The 14,929-nt window shown below is 33.6% G+C and overlaps 3 protein-coding genes across 5 annotated transcripts; 1 reads left to right on the top strand and 2 right to left on the bottom strand.

The window, feature by feature from the left end:
• Window positions 1-763: 763 nt before the first annotated feature.
• Window positions 764-2,805, bottom strand: LOC108778516 (uncharacterized). 2 transcript variants are annotated; one of them, XM_018545729.1, is made up of 4 exons: window positions 2,736-2,805; window positions 1,825-2,113; window positions 1,484-1,753; window positions 764-899 (listed from the first exon to the last, which is right to left on the bottom strand). In XM_018545729.1, exons 2-4 carry the CDS (start codon window positions 2,037-2,039, stop codon window positions 770-772), a joined length of 615 nt encoding a protein of 204 aa, XP_018401231.1. In that variant the 5' UTR covers window positions 2,040-2,113; window positions 2,736-2,805; the 3' UTR covers window positions 764-769. The 2 variants fall into 2 exon arrangements, with proteins under 2 accessions (XP_018401231.1, XP_018401230.1); XM_018545728.1 differs by lacking the exon at window positions 2,736-2,805 and adding an exon at window positions 2,201-2,411.
• Window positions 2,806-3,150: 345 nt separating this feature from the next.
• heix (UbiA prenyltransferase domain-containing heix) lies at window positions 3,151-5,018 on the top strand. 2 transcript variants are annotated; one of them, XM_018545727.1, is made up of 2 exons: window positions 3,151-3,527; window positions 3,993-5,018. In XM_018545727.1, exon 2 carries the CDS (start codon window positions 4,011-4,013, stop codon window positions 5,016-5,018), a length of 1,008 nt encoding a protein of 335 aa, XP_018401229.1. In that variant the 5' UTR covers window positions 3,151-3,527; window positions 3,993-4,010. The 2 variants fall into 2 exon arrangements, with proteins under 2 accessions (XP_018401229.1, XP_018401228.1); XM_018545726.1 differs by having other exon boundaries at window positions 3,990-5,018.
• A 3,613-nt stretch (window positions 5,019-8,631) lies between these two features.
• On the bottom strand, window positions 8,632-14,085 carry xmas (RRM_XMAS2 and SAC3_GANP domain-containing protein xmas). Its single transcript, XM_018545698.1, has 4 exons — window positions 13,972-14,085; window positions 9,714-13,801; window positions 9,327-9,608; window positions 8,632-9,211 (listed from the first exon to the last, which is right to left on the bottom strand). Exons 2-4 carry the CDS (start codon window positions 13,769-13,771, stop codon window positions 8,632-8,634), a joined length of 4,920 nt encoding a protein of 1,639 aa, XP_018401200.1. The 5' UTR covers window positions 13,772-13,801; window positions 13,972-14,085.
• Window positions 14,086-14,929: the final 844 nt, after the last annotated feature.

Here is a 14,929-nt window from a genome sequence, read left to right as displayed (position 1 = left end):
GAACCGTATAACCTCTCATAACCTCAAAATGTTACTTCACATTTGTGTTTACTCGACAGATTTAAGAAGCATTTATGCAGATCATAACTGTAAACTGTTAAGTGTTAATTTATTGCGTAATCGGTAAATTCAATACAATGATTTATGCAGTTTTATACGTGCTACCACTTATCATAAAAGTTAAATTTGAGTTTACTGTTATATGGCACAGTTACATACATTCAGCAAATCGTTACAAATAAAAGCATAGAAAGCATTATATTGGACTTTACCAGTTATGGCATAAGATTACATTTACATCCTGTATAAATGCTGCTTTAACCTTAAAAAGTCATTTATTTAATTTATATAACCTCGAAACTTGCAAAAATAGTTTTAATAATTGATCAAAGTATCACTGTCCCATCAATAAAACTCAACAATAATTAAGAAATATTAATTTAATTATTTATGTTAAGATTTAAAAAGACGTAATAAAATTTATTTCTCATTCTACTTTTTATGTTTTTGAATGTAATACTAAATTATTCATTTATGTGATTTTATTATTATATTGATGCTATTTAAAAAGATATTGTTAAAAATCAAAATGATCTTTTCCTAAAGATATTAACAGAAACTTATGCACACAACTTTTTTATTTATCTATATTTTTATTTATATTCTATATAAGTTGTCAAAACATCTTACTCATTCCTTTTTTTTTTATCATTTTCCTTTTGATTTTTGGATTATAAAATTTCTTAGAATATATTGACAAATATCCAAATTATTCCACAAATAACATATTTGCGATTTTTACACATAATTCTATTGGCAGACTCTCCAAACTAGGACCCATCAAATTTAATACTAACAAAATGTCTGTGCGCAAAGGCATGACTAATTTGTCTTTAAACCTGAAAAAATTATTTTATAAGAAATATTTTATATATTTATTAAATAGATAAAAAAATAGTATAGGTGTAAATTAGGCAATACACATATAAGCATAAATAGAATAGCTTAGCAGATTATGTCAAATGTTGCATGTCAAAAGATTCAAATCTGAATCCTAGTTTTATTCATTACATATAACAGAAATTTTAATGACAAAAAATTTCAGTGAAAAATAAGGAATGAGTACACTCCAGAAAAAAATTTATAGATTGAGATTAATTAACTTAAGATAATAATTGATAAGCAGTGAATTGAATATACACACAAGATTTTTAGAATATATTAAAAAACATTTTTTTTTTTCAGTTTTATGTGATATATATATATAATTTTTTTCTTTTGTGCATAATCTGCATTTCACTGAAAATATGATACATACAAAACTCGCGCGCGCGCGCACCTGTATCCACATGCACGCACACAATAAATAAAAATTCCAAGATAATCAGCTGATACATTCTAACATGTATACCTTGGAATACAGAAATTCAAATAATAATAGTACATGTACGTAGTACAATAAACAAAATCATGTAATTCATACCTATGTGATATTTCTTTGAGATTCATATATCGTAGACACAAATTATTTGTATATGGATTCACATATTTTAATGTTTGTACAACCATGCTATAAATCTTCATATTTCTTATATGCGAAATTATGTTAAGTACCAATTTATCGCCACAAGTTATTACGATTAACTTTGATCTAATGTGATCTGCATTACGCAATGTTAAATATAGCTCATATACTCCCGTTTCTTTGGACTTCCAATTTTCAGGTATATAAACTAATCTTGTATTTTGTTCCCTGTGTAAGTAACGTGCACATTAATAAATAATCAAAAGCAATAAAATAATACACATATATAATATTTTTACCATTTTGGAGTATCAGAAGCAGACGAAATGCCAAATCCGGACTCTGCCAATAAAACAAGCAGCAAGGCAACAAGATAATCGTGGTGTTTAGCATTTTTATCCAATTGTTCTAACACTGCCCTTAACGATAACGCTATTGTAGAAAACGTACTGTCCTCTGCCAATATCGGCTCGGTTATATTGACTGTTCTGTTCAAGGAACGCAGTTGCTCCATTTTTTTTTATGAAATGACAATAAACTGTTGACTCACGCTTCTTTCCTTTTCCGTCTGCTTTCTTAACCTCGGATCTGCAATAGATTTTTAAGCCTTATGCCAAAAGAAATGGACGAACAGTCAATTATTCTCCTCGTGACTATAATTGGTCAATTTCTTACGGCTTAAGACTTAAAACATCTATTGTAGATCCAGACTAACAAGATCAATGTGATTAAATTGCAATCTACAATATGTGTTTCAGCAATATGCATTGTTTACATTCTACTTGCTGGGTTGTGTCAGGCTGCATACTAATTGATGGGATCAGAGCTTAGCCCAGGTTGAGCCTTGAGCTACTCGTTGTCAGATCAACTCAACTGAGCTATTTTATTTATTTATTTTTATATTATTTGTCGTATGTGTACATATATATGTATGATACATTTTTCGAATGACGATTGATTACTTCAGTTCTATATTTATTTATCTTGAGGTACTACTTTATTGGCTGGCACTTTAAATTCATTGATGAAGATTCGATTACAAAAATATAAGAGCACACTATATATATATATATATATATAAATTATACTTTTACAATTTTATATGTGTGTATATAGTATCTTATATACATATAATTTTAAATATAAGATATAAATTGCCCTAGGTTTGTTTTCTCTTTCTAAAATTTAGAGAGAGAGAAAACGAACTTACTTATTTCTAATGTCACGGTTTTCAAATTTTTTTCTTCGTCATTTTTTTTTCTTGTATTGACGATGCAAAGATTTTTTTGTGGCGCTCCTAGTGGCGATCGGTAGAAGCTTCGCTAGTCGGACACATTGGATAAAACTTATATAATAATAAAATAATGCCATAATTATAAAAAGGAGGGGATCAGTTTTCATCACTTTCCAAAAGATGACAAACTCATTTTTTGGAAAGTGATGAAAACTGATCTCCTTTTTATAATTGGCGCTGTGCCACAGAACAATATGTAGTATATCTTTTTGAATTTACTTTATTATTTTTCATTATAGCAAGTATATAAGTTTATCCAATGTGTCTGAGACTAGCGAAGCTTCTACCGATCGCCACTAGAAACGCCACAGAAAAATCTTTGCATCGCCAATTGCCACGTTGTTCCATACTTCCAATATTTCCATTTGCTTCCATCGAACGAAAAGAATGCGACATGGTGCAGCTAAAACGAACACACCCGCCGTGTCCCAAGCAAGATAAGTAAGGGATCAGTGGGGATCCCGGATCAGTGGGAGAGGAACAGAGAGTCAGAGAGTGCAAGAGAGTGAGGAAAGAGGAAGATCATTCGGAGCACATCACACACCCGCGTCGTAATGCCGTCCGAGCGAGCACCAACATAGCGACGAATAAGTAATTATATGATGTATCAGCACGCACGCGAAGGGCGAAACGTCATACAAGTTGTCACAGACGGTGTCTCGGTTCTAACCTAATTTCATCCGTACCTGTTTTCTGAAGGAATCTCAGGTGGGTTTGTGCTTTCTCGATGTTCTTCAGCGCGCAACAAAAACACACACCGGTCTCTGTTAAGAATAACTGCAATCTTGCACGCGCATTTACTCTTGTCCTTGTGTCATAGAATTAATTTTTTATTTTTCTTGACACTCCTGATCGTTCGATTTAAAGAAGTTACACGTGGAAACGAACGGCGCAATGCGTATGTGGGGTAAAATTAAGATACCGTTAAGTACGATGCTCTGAGACATCGTTGTATTGAAGGGTTTGGAGATCAGTCAATATTTATCTTTTTTTTTCTCCTTATTTTGTATCAATTTGTAGAAGGCAAAGTATAAAAGTTACTTTTGCAAAGGATACTTATATTATCAGAATGTTTGTTCAATGTGTCTGATTTACAACTCTGGTTTTAGCGTTTCTTCTTCTTCTTTATCGATTCCTTGAGATTTTATATATGTTGTGTTTTTTTTTTAGTAGTACTACTGTACATGAAACATGATGTCCAACGGCGTTCAAAATCCGACAAAGCAAATTGAAGATACCTCGATGGAGAATAATGTACATCATTCGGTCTCCACATCATCGCCATCGTCAGCCTTGAATTCTCCGCTCATGAAGCTATCTTCGTACTTCCTGGCAGCCCGACCATGGTCGCTGAGCGCATCGTTGATGCCAACGCTTCTCGGATCAGCGCTTGCATATCGGCTAACAGGCCTGATGAGCTTCAGTTGGATATCATTAATCCTTACTGTGCTTATAGTGTTTTGTGTGCATGGTGCTGGTAATGTAGTGAACACTTATTTTGACTATGTGAAAGGCGTTGATAGTAGGAAAAGCGACGACAGAATACTAGTAGATCATGTATTGTCCAAAGATGAAATGGTAACATTGGGGGCATTCCTATACGCAGCAGGATGTTTAGGATTTGTCTTACTGGCAATTATCTCTCCCGCAAAGATGGAACATCTGGCTCTTGTGTACTTCGGAGGCTTATCTTCTTCCTTTCTCTATACAGGAGGTATAGGATTGAAATATATTGCTCTGGGCGATGTACTTATTTTAGTTATATTCGGTCCAATCTCAGTTTTATTTGCGTTTATGGCGCAAACTGGTTACGTTGAACTAGGAACAATTTATTACGCAATCCCGCTCGCCTTGAATACCGAGGCTATTTTGCATAGCAATAACACGAGAGATATGGAAAGCGACAAGAAAGCAGGAATCGTAACGCTAGCTATTTTAATAGGTCATACCGCATCTCATGTTTTGTATGCTTTTTTACTGTTTACACCATATATAATTCTTATAGTAGTGGCGTTTAGATATTCCCTCTGGTTTGTACTGCCAGTGGTCACTCTGCCGACCGCCTTTGAAATAGAAAAGGACTTTCGCAATCCACATAGAATTCAAAACGTGCCTAAACGGACAGCCGGTTTAAATACGTTTCTAGGTATTTTATATGTTATCGCTTGTTTACTTGTAGGTTCGCTTCCTTATCTATAAATTATTCATGAGACTTTCGCGTATCATCGTCTTGGATTACTCTTTCTATTTCATTAATATATAAATTTCTAATAATAAATTTTTTTTGGTGAGATTTCATCCAGACTTGCAATTAAAAGTATAACTTTTCAGACAAGTGAGAGAAACGTTTGAAACAGGACTTGCTTTACTCATTTTTATATATTTACATATATCAATTATAATACATTAAATATAATTTGCGCGATCTCATAACATAATCCAAATGTGATTGTGTTATTATTTGCAAGGGTAATCCATGACTGACATTTTTGATGAAGTTAGATTTTATCAATATAGATATATATCGGCAGCTTATTGTTAACTAATATTTGATAATTTTAAAATTTCGAAATCTCTAAGCCCTTACAAATTATACCAAATTATATAGCACAAGTAAAAGAAATACATACATGACTCATTTATTGAAGATATTTGTTACATTCGCCTCAAGTACAAATTAATTCACATTAGTTTCAAAATGTTTATCACAAAATTAGGTCTTTGTGATTTGATCTTGAATATTTTATACTGCGTATATATTATCACACATCTTGTAATAAAATATCATTTTTGCGGATATTAGGGTTTGAAAAATGTACATATGATTCCTCGTTTATTTCGTTTTATTTAAAAGTAACTTACATTTTTTATATGAATCCCTCAAAATTAAACTTCTTGAAACACATAGATCTTTTGCGTATTTATTTTAAAATATATTTTAAGAAATCTGTTTGTCAATAGACATTTGTCTACGTTTTATTATAAAAATACTGGTCTATGTAAGCACATTATTTACGTTGTAACTTATGTGTGAAATAATTTTAATATTAACAGAGTGGTACCTCAGAATTACAATGTCATAACAACGGGTATATGTATCTTACATTGCATAATGTTATATTTTCAGTAACATATTGTTATCAACTTAATCATTTATTTTTATTGAATAAATTAAATTTTTTTTTTTCCAAATTCATTCGAATATTTATGCATCGTGACATAGCATACTTCTCTCATAATTTTTAGATACCTATATATAACAATTATGACATCATATTTTGTTTGAAATACTATAAGAGACTCTTATAGTTGTCGTATTTATTTCATAAATAGAGATTAATTAGGAATAAATCAAAAAAGCGCATAGCTGAACTAAATAAAATTATATAACTCGCTTTTATGCGTGGACTTATTTCGATTAAGTGATCAATTAATGATGAAAAATAAAAGAACTGTAAATGTGTTCTGTAACAAAATGAAAAATCTTAGTAAGCAAAAGTCATCATAACATTAATTTACACATTTGCGGTTTTATATAATTATACATTTGAAAATTGTACAATACAAAATTTTTTTACGAAAAATACATCAATTTGTATTATATTCTGTAAATAATGTCATAAAATCTTGTATTATAGCATCATTTGATCTCATTTCATTGATAAATTTTATTAACAGCTTTCTTATAAAATACAATGTATCCTAAATTAAATATATATCTCTCTTTAAAGGTGCATACATCTTTGGATTTTTTGTCTAATAAAATTATATGGTGGAAAGAAGCGGAAATGGAATGAGCAATTATTGAAAACACAAATTAAAGAGATATATATATATATATACACATACATACATACAGGGTGGTCTACTTAAATCGAACAACACTCACACATCTTGAATATTTCGTTTATTTTTAATAATACGAAAAAATGTTTAAAATGAAAATGGAACGGTGTCGAGGGGGACACGTTTTAGTCACGTTTTTTTTTCTAAGTGGAGGCGCTAAAAAGATATGAAGATCACTTCCACTTCTTTAAATGGAATTATGTAATTTTTTTTAGATAACATGATTCTTCTAATTATTTTGCATATAAAAGTATTAAGGTAGAGATACCAAAAAACTAATAGTTTACGAGATATCTTATATTTTATTCTGACAAAAAATTTATTCAAGGAGATGCTCAAAATGATGCCCTCGGACTTCAATACATTTTTGGAGACGATATTTAAATGATTCTCTTGCCCTCTCTGTCATTTCTGAATTTATACTTGCACATGCAGCCAAAATACGCACTTTCATGTTGTCCTGTGTAGTTGGTACATCGTTGTAAATAATGTTTTTTAATGTTCCCCATACAAAAAAGTCCTGAGGATTTAAATCAGGAGAACGTGCAGGCCAATTGATGTGTCCTCTACCTATCCAGTTCCGGAAACATTTCGTGTAAAACTGCACGTGCAACGCGTGCATTATGATTCGGACAGTCGTCATGCTGATACCACATCTACAGTAAGCGAGTTTCTAATGGCATTTTTTCTAATAACTGTGGTAATTGTTGGGACAAAAAATCAGTATATTTTTGGCCATTTAATATACCCTCAATAAAGAAAAGGCCAATGATTCGATTTTGTAAAATACCGCACCATACATTACAGCTCCATGGACGTTGACGTTCCACTTGTCGAAGCTACATTGGATTTTCAACAGACAAGTAGTGCATATTTCTTTTATTTAATTGTCCATGATTAGTAAAAGTCGATTCATCGGTAAATAACATCTTATTGAAAAAGAATTCATTGACCTCCAACTGTTGACAAAATTCCAACCGATTAACATAAACATTCCCATGAATATTTTGGCTGCATATGCAAATATGAACTCAGAAATGACAGACAGGGCAAGAGAATCATTTAAATATCTTCAAAAATGTATTGAAGTCTGAGAGCATAATTTTGAGAGCATCTCTTTAAATAAATTTTTTGTCAGAATAAAATACAAAATATCTCATAAACTACTGGGTTTTTGGTATCTCTACTTTAATACTTTTATATGCAAAATAATTAGAGGAATTTATGTTATCTAAAAAAAATTACATAATTCCATTTAAAAAAGTGGAGGTGACCTTCATATCTTTTCAGCGCCTCCACTTAGAAAAAAAAAAAATAACGTGACTAAAACGTTGCCCTTAACACCGTTCCATTTTCATTTGAAACATTTTTTCGTATTATCAAAAATAAACGAAATATTCAAGATGATCGATTTAAGTGGACCACCCTGTATATATGAATATAGGAAAAGGAAATTTGTATGACTAATTTAATAAATAAATTTAATATATATTCATTTCAGTTTTTCTCTTTCTTATCTTCTCCATAAGAATTTAACTATGTTGTGAATGTACAATATCAAGTGACAATACCTTTAAGATCGTGGAAAAGCGTTTTGTTAAAAATATATATTTTCCGAACCATATAATTCTACGAATTACATATTGTATATATATGAAACAATTACATTAAAAATAAATTAATGACTAGCTCTATTTTTATGATTCTTATAATATATAAACAACTTAATAACATTTAAGTAAAATCGTAGCAACGATTTCATATATATTCCCTTTAGTGTGTATGTATATCAATATATTTCAAATGTTATACATATCAAGATATATTCGATTGGAAAACATTGTTTCAAAAATAAATCATCGCATGTCAATGTATAAATATAATGCATGTTGTACATAACGTGTATAATAATATAAAATGACAAAAAATATTATTAGAAAATGTCATACAGTTAAAGGGGGAAAACTTATGCACCTTCCTCTGTTAAGTCCATCTCATCAAGTAAAGCGTTCTTCAGTTTGTCTTCCAACAACGCGTTTTCTAATTGTTGCGCCTGCAAGCGGTTCTCTACCTCTATAGACACAGAATGCACTTCCATGACACGAGACTTAGTGCTCTCGCAAAACTCTGCTAGTAATCCAAATTCCTCATCTAATGCATCATCCAAATTATTTTCCGATTTATCGAGTTTCTTTCGCTTCCTCCTCGGTTCATTTAACGCGATGTTATCATCCGAGCTTGATCCGTGCAACATGAATTCTGTCAGTACATTGGATTTGAACCACCACGGTAATGTTTGGAAATGCTTGATATGATTTCTGTTATAAATGACTATTTGATCTTCGTCCAGAAGACGTATCTTCTCTTTGATCATATATAGTAGTACATGTACAAAGTTGGATACTTGTAAACTGCCCGAGGTGAGGAACAAGTTGCTCAATATATCGCAAAAAATAATATTACAATTCGAATCGGACAACACCTCCCTGCAATAATTCATAATATGTTGTCGTAGATCTTGTATGTCTGTTATTGGCCACGGTGAACTGAAATAAGAAAATAAACGATATAAATAATAAAACAGCTATTGTGTATGTTTTATATATAACGTATAAATACGTTAATATAATTGATTACATTGATCTATAATAGATCACTTACTTCCACGGTGGTAGCACAAAACTGTTCATCGCGGTTTCTAATTTTGCTCTGTATTCATCTTGTTTCCACGATTCATCAAAATATTCGTAACTGCATGGCATAGTGCCGCTGTTCTTGAGAAATTTCTTTAACTCGGGTGCAAAATTTGTATACAACATGGATTCTGGATCTAAGATTATGTCTATCAAGTGATTTACAGCCTCATTGTGCAAATCAATTACAAAATTTGGGTCCGTTAATGCGTCTGACAATTTTTTATTGTACATAGAATCACCCAGTATCCTGAAAATTATAATAATGAACAAAATATAGATACAACATATGTACATATTAGAATATATGTATACCATCAGATTAAGTAAGTATATAGTATAGAAATTATCTTACCTCAACCATAACTCTTCGGACAAACATATGTCGTATACGTTAAACAGATAATCCATTTCCAGCGGATTCGATGGCGATTTGTTCATCGTCAACCATAAAACTGCGCTTTGCATCAAATTTAAGATAATTTTTGCGGACAGATTCTCCTCGTACATGATTGTATATTCCGATACGTAGCCAGATTCCAGAAAAGACTCCAAATCCAAGACGATGCTATTATTCTGATTTTCCAAGTTTCCGTTACCCAAGACGATAAAGGCGAGTGGCATAGGCATTAACTTGTGCCGCGACAATATGGTCTTCGTTAAACGTTTCGCGACAGATCTGTAATTCTCCGAGGCGTCAGCGATAAAGAGAAGTGCGTCGGCACCGACCAAGTGATGTTCGCTGATCAGACCCTCGAAATGCCTTATGCAGACGTGCAAAGTTTCATAGGGATTTGGCCGGTAAATCTTCACGATAGGATCCATCGTAAAATCGTCGGGATTCAAGTATTCGTTCATCACCTTCTTGTAATACCACAAAACCGCTTTGTTGGCCAAGTCCGGCCAGGAGATGACGAGTTTCCAGTATACGTTAGGCAAGGATTCGAGGTCTAACGATCGTATATTCTCTTTGATACCGGCATACACGATAATTTCGATAGGCGCAAGAGTCTCCGTCGCTCTGGAAACTGTGTGGTCCTCCGATTCGCCTCGTCGTTTACACATATTCCGCATCACCACTTCTTGTTCTTTGGTATACAGCATCCGTGCGGTTTCCTCCACGGAATGCCTCTGCAACCAAACCGGCGTGTTTTCCAACGCCGCTCTTTGTCGCTTCTTTCTCAATACGTACCGCTTCCAAATGTTTACGTACTTGGCGATCACTCGATTCTTAATTCGCAGTGACATCGCTTGCAACTTCCTTTCCTGCTCGATCTCCGCAATCAATGTTGTATCGCAAATCTGGAGAGTTACTTCGCCGATCATGTCTGAAAGGATTCTCTCGCTCAATGTGTCATACATCTGTATCCTGTCGATTTCTTGTTTTGCAATGATAGAGCAAAACTCATTCGTAACTTCTACATACAAGCTATTGTAAATCTCTTCCGACTGCTCCTCGATTCGTTGTATTCTCCTCGCGTATTCCAGCTTCTCTAGCTTCACTTTCTCAGCCTTCGATATCGCTTCCTCCTGGGTCTTCTCTTCCTGTTTTTGGAAGACACTTTGCGTCTTCGTCGTTTTATTCGCAACATTCGCAAAGACTGACTGTTGAACAGAAACTGGTACGGGTAAATTGTTAATAAATATGGAGGATGAAGGTGTAACGTTTCTGAATAAATTTTCCGAGTCTATCCCGGAGAAGATGCTTTTATTTACGGCCATCGCAAACGGCGGAACTGGTTCTGCATTTCGTGATGTTCCCAGTGTGGAGAACACCGAAGGGCTGCCCACAAATAAATTATTACCGACAGTACTGCTACTACCAAATACTGCTGGTTGTAGTTTATCGTTATTAGTGTCTTCACGTTTACTAGTCGCACTTGTCCTATCAGAACGTTTTTCGGAAGCTACTTTAATCGATGCGCTAACTTGAATTTTGTTCTCAATAAATACATTCGATTCTTTTGGCTTGTGTTCGAATATATCCGGTGTCGACGTTTTAGAAACCTCTGAACTGACTGATTCGGAAATTGACGTGTGTTTAAATGCGTTCATTTCATTGTTCGCATTTTTTGGCTGTTTTGCCGTTGGAGTTTGCACAGGTCGAAGATCCTTTGCAGCTTTCTGATCTTTATTCCGGATTGATGTCAACTTTGCTATCCTCTTTGTCTCCTTTTCTACAAATTCATATGGATCGTACCGTTCTGCGGAAGAACCATCAGCAGTTTGGTCCGCGGCGTTGATCGACTCAGGCATTAAATAACCGTGTGCGTCAAAACTGTTATGTGGTTTATGATTCTTGTAAGTCTTCTCTGGCATTTTTTTACCGGCGATGCATTGCCCGATACTAAATTTTAAGACGATTCTCTTGGATTCTATTAAATTAAAAGCTCTACCCTGCGGGATACTCGCGGCGGGCATATTAAAACGTTGACGATTCAGGAGAATGGACATCCCGTCGTTCGATAGATTCAATCCCGCTTGTTTGCAGAAATATATAGCTTCGGTTTCATTCTCAAAGCCGAGGATGTCTATTAATTCATATAATGGAAAAGCGGTTGAGGTACTTCTACAGTATGCCTTCACCATTACCGAAAGAGCTCTCAATCTAATTTGATTGAAATATCTTAACAGGATGCAAGCGTTCAAGTAAGTCGTCTTTTGAACAAGCTTAAAAAATTTGTAATAGTTATTCGAGTCTAATGAAAAGTATATTCTGATCGCAAATTGGACTTCTGGTGAATTTTGCACGGACGTTGGTAGCTGCTGCAAGTCGTATAGGAAGTTACCATTGTTCAAATTTAACAGTACAATATACGCCCTGAATTCAGGCTCGTTTTTGCAGGTGATACCTTTTACTCTCAAATCGTGGTACATGTACTTCAAAGTCTGCAAACACTTAGTCAAGTTCTCCGAATTAATCTTCTTATCAAATACAGACGCATCCTCTGCACAGAGTCTCTCGGAGCATACTATGTGAAACCTAGCACACTGCTCGATCAATTCAACGCTCTCCTTGCAACATAGTTCCTGCTGTGTAATATCCTTTCTAATTCCTCTCGTCCTATCCCAGAGAAAGTGATACCATTCGGCTAGATTTGTGCCTTCCTGCTCACAAAGATCCATCAATTCGTGAAGTAAGTAGCTCATGGTCATCTTCAAAGATTTTACCGGTCTTAATTCATGGGGCATCGGTTCTTCCTGATCTGCGGAAGATCTCGAATATTGCTTTACAGCAATCGCATGATTTATTCTATACTCGTTTCCTTCCAGCTGTTCATACGAAGCGACTTGCCTTTGAGACTCACGCATCAGACGTTCCTTCTCAGGGCACATATCAGGACAAGTACCATTGGTTACTGTCGCGAGCGAAGCTGGCTTGGCTCGTTTCACTCTCATGAGACGGTCTCTAGCCTCCAACACTTTGTACTTGTCTTCGGCCGTAAGAGCAATTTGGTGTATTATATTCTGCAGCTCTTCAATAGATTTACTAGGCAAAGATTTAGTTATCTGACTCTCAGTATCATGCTTCTCCATTTTTGTAGTAACCTTCTCTAATTTTATAGCTTTCTCGTGCGACAATGTTGTTTTACCACTCAGGGCTTTGGCTTTTATAGGAAATAACATACTTACACTAGACACCTCGTTTCCTTTGGTAGGATGCAAATTATACTCCATGTTCGCCATGGCTTCCAATTCTGATTTAATCTCATCGTCGGATGCCTTAAGTAGATTTGTCACTATATCGTGGTGCAATTCCTTCTTCTTGATTGTCCTCTTAGCTGCTGATTCCAGCTTTGTCCATTCTATGTCAAACTTTTCGTCTTTGTGATTACCACCACCGTAATATGCAGCGCTTGCTTCTATTTTTGTCGAGTAAATCACCGTGATTATGTGTTTCTTCGGACGAATAGTTATCTTTATGATTTTTCCATACTTGACAAAGTATTCCTTCGCTGCTGTTTTAGTTAGTAAAGATTTTGGCACGTTGGAACATGTTATTGAATTGTTAACATTGACTTTAGTGATACGTGACCTGGAATTCTTTTGCAACTGTTCAAATGCTCCTGTGTCTTTAAGGGCATTAGCAAATACATTGATAGGCTTGTATGTAGTTCTAGAAATTCTTGGTTTATGTCTGTTAGATTTATACGTCCATTGCTCTAATATACTGCGCCCATCTCTATTTTCATTACGTAAACCACCTATGCGGCTTTTATTGTATTGTGACACTATCGTGGGTGCAGCAAATGTAAACATATTCTTCTTACTGAATTGAGTGTCAAACACATGATCTGATCCTACGCCGAAATTAATAACTCTTGGAAGATCAAATTCAGTACTCGGTTTTGAGAACACAAAAGAATTCGAGGCTGCGTCTGTTTCTGTAGCGTCCATCTCCATTTTATCCATTTCGCTTGAGACTTCGCGATTATCTTACACCTGTAAATTATATGTAATGTAAATATACCAACACTGTGACAAATATGATACTGCGTATTAAAACGATATAAAACGTAAACACGGTTTATCACATCCTTGCACGGAATCCCGTCGGAATAGCAAACATCGTCTCTCAATCAGTATTCATTAACAATCGTAAATCTACCAACCTATCTCGGAGAATAGCACCAAGTAAAACAATTACTGAATTATCAACGTCACAACAGCAATGTTTACGCGCGTATTTGAGACCCTAACCTATTTTACACAATACGCTGATATATTCAAATGTGTTCGCTGATGTTAGTACGCGCTAGAGTCCTAGATATCAGAGAAGCGCAACCGGCTTAAGTCAGTATCGCAAAATTACTAAACCGTGGAAGTACTCTCGAAGCGCTTTTGAAGCGCGCAATAGTTAATTCGGAACGACTTTCTACGCAGTCTACGCGCTTCATGCGTAACTCGCGCACCCTTATGCCTAGTGACCCTCTAATAAGAGTCTGGCCACCTTCTCCCCGGTTTGTGATTGGTCCGACATTTATCATCCATTCCCGCAAATTTCTTTAAATTTATAAATTGTAAAAATTAATAAATTCGTAAAAATTAAAGTACAATCAATTACAATTTTTATTTTTATTATTATTTAATTTATATTAACATTATTAAATATTTTCTATAAAAACTTTTATGTAAAAAAAACGTTGCAATATGTCTTTCATAAAATAAAAACAACAATTAAGTAAGTATTATAAAAATATTGAAAATATAAAAATTAATATATTAAGAATATATAAAATTTATAAAAATATTACAAGATTAAGAAACTTTAATAAAAATTAAATTTAAATACAAATAATACAATTAATGCTTTAAAATTCTTAACAAAAAATACTTAGGTAGCACCAATAGGGAATAAATAAAGTAGTATATTTATGTAGAAAAAAATATTTCATGCATATTTCATATTATTTATGTATATTAGATATACAGTATTTATATTTAATAAAAATGTTTTTGTAATTATTATATTTAACATATATAACAAAAATGTAAACATATATTCCTTTAACGCATAATAAAAATAATATAAATAATAATATTAATCATAATAATATAATAATATTAATA

The sequence above is a fragment of the Cyphomyrmex costatus genome, unplaced genomic scaffold (assembly GCF_001594065.2).
Source record: "Cyphomyrmex costatus isolate MS0001 unplaced genomic scaffold, Ccosl1.0 scaffold50, whole genome shotgun sequence".
In the NCBI taxonomy this organism is placed as follows: Eukaryota; Metazoa; Arthropoda; class Insecta; order Hymenoptera; family Formicidae; genus Cyphomyrmex; species Cyphomyrmex costatus.
Note: the sequence above shows the minus strand (reverse complement) of the source record. Positions and strands in the feature narration are given on the sequence as shown.

Coding starts and splice junctions, on each gene's coding strand:
- LOC108778516 (XM_018545729.1), bottom strand. CDS start 2,039: ATGGAGCAACTGCGTTCCTTGAACAGAACAGTCAATATAACCGAGCCG. Junction 1,754..1,824: donor GCTTCTGATACTCCAAAATG/GTAAAAATATTA, acceptor TTACTTACACAG/GGAACAAAATACAAGATTAG. Junction 900..1,483: donor CTCAAAGAAATATCACATAG/GTATGAATTACA, acceptor TAATTTTTTCAG/GTTTAAAGACAAATTAGTCA.
- heix (XM_018545727.1), top strand. CDS start 4,011: ATGATGTCCAACGGCGTTCAAAATCCGACAAAGCAAATTGAAGATACC.
- xmas (XM_018545698.1), bottom strand. CDS start 13,771: ATGGATAAAATGGAGATGGACGCTACAGAAACAGACGCAGCCTCGAAT. Junction 9,609..9,713: donor TCCGAAGAGTTATGGTTGAG/GTAAGATAATTT, acceptor TATAATTTTCAG/GATACTGGGTGATTCTATGT. Junction 9,212..9,326: donor TTTGTGCTACCACCGTGGAA/GTAAGTGATCTA, acceptor TTCTTATTTCAG/TTCACCGTGGCCAATAACAG.